Consider the following 1,534-nt stretch of genomic DNA (forward strand, 5'->3'; position numbering starts at 1 on the left):
ATGAGAAGGAATCAGGATAACATTTTACAGGTAAGATGAAAGGTAGGGTATGTACAATTCCAGTGTCTGTGACTACCAGAAGAGTATCTAAGAAAATCAGATGTTCAGCTCCACTTCCAGAGCTTGCAACTGCAGACATACCTTTGTACCAAGGTCCAGCAAACTTGCTTTATCAGGACATATTCCTGACCCTAAACCACCAAGGGCATAAGCAGAACGGATCATGACTGGGTAGCTAATCTTTTCAGCTGCCTTCAGAGCATCTTCAACCTTAAAGGAGATGAGAATACTTTTCAGAGGTATAATAACAATTCAAATGAACAAAGTCTCAGCTCTGGTTACACTGTTAACTGGAAATCTCATCTATAAAACACTCGGCTCTCTGTAGATAAAATGAAAAGAATAACAGTTGGGTTTATAATATTGCTTTGTTCTGCCAAACAGAAGAAAACTGGAACATGGACTCAAGGAGGGACTTCTGCCCTTAGCTATGTACGGACTTCATTGCTGACAACATACAAAGTCCTTAACTGGTCTGGCTTCACAGACTTTTTAGCATGAAATAACCCCTCCAACAAACATCCTGGTGCGGCTTCCTCCAAACTCCAACAGGAGCAGCACAGAAGCCACCCTGATCTAACTTCCTTTTCTTGTCAATGGGTAAATGAGCTTAGACTTTCCAGTTGCTTAATTGCATTTGCACTCATTTTAAATCCTGGTGAACCAGCATTAGTCAGTGGGGAGTGCTACAGTAGCCACAGTTGTATTGAGTTTTCACTCAACAAAACTAGAATGATTTTCTAATAACTCAAATGGACAACAGTAATAGCAATCACATCTTCAAAACCATCTGATTTACCGATTCCACTGCAAAGCTAGGAGCAATCTTTTCATTTAGCTCAGTCAGCTTATCACAAAAAAGCCTTCTGTCCTCTGTGGCCATGATGGATTCAACTGATGTACCTAGGACCTTCACACCATACTCCTGCAGGACTCCTTGCTTGAAGAGCTCCACTCCTGCAGAGTAAACAAAGCCACTGTTTTGAGGACTGACAGGAGGTGAAGAACAAAGTATTCAAAAGATATCTGACTAGTTGACAACTTTTCTGGCCTCATCAACAGCGAGTTTTATTATTCTTCGTCAGTATTAGAACTCAGAACTGTAACATGGAAGTTTCTGTCCTCACATCTATGAAACCTGAGCTACTAGTAAAGTTACTGCTTGACCATCATCTGCAACACAAACGAGTGCAGTCGGATATTGTTTGCAAGAAGCTAAACAAAGCTAATTTTCCTTTTGATCTCTGTCTCAAGGTGGTCTGAATATCCCAATCCAACTATGATAACCAGGACTTAAGCTGAAAAGGAGGATATAGGACTTACTTTCAAGTATCAAAATCAGCAATCAGATAATATGTTCTCAGCTTAGCAATTATTCACTCCCCCATGGTCAGTATCTTTGCCTGTAACCCTTAGTAACTCGGACAATGTACCAGGCACACGGGTATTGCACGTCTCCACAAATAAAGCCTGC

The 1,534-nt window shown here is 40.9% G+C and overlaps 1 protein-coding gene across 1 annotated transcript in view; it reads right to left on the reverse strand.

The window, feature by feature from the left end:
* Positions 1-1,534, reverse strand: part of CPS1 (carbamoyl-phosphate synthase 1, mitochondrial) — a gene marked incomplete at both ends in the record, with an annotated part of 71,210 nt that overhangs the window by 47,568 nt on the left and 22,108 nt on the right. The window contains 2 exons of the mRNA XM_010014154.1: positions 142-270; positions 860-1,017. Of these exons, the coding sequence (XP_010012456.1) occupies positions 142-270; positions 860-1,017 (287 nt within the window). The remainder of the gene's footprint in view (positions 1-141; positions 271-859; positions 1,018-1,534) is intronic.

This window comes from Nestor notabilis, unplaced genomic scaffold (assembly GCF_000696875.1).
Source record: "Nestor notabilis isolate BGI_N333 unplaced genomic scaffold, ASM69687v1 scaffold2485, whole genome shotgun sequence".
Classification (NCBI taxonomy): domain Eukaryota; kingdom Metazoa; phylum Chordata; class Aves; order Psittaciformes; family Psittacidae; genus Nestor; species Nestor notabilis.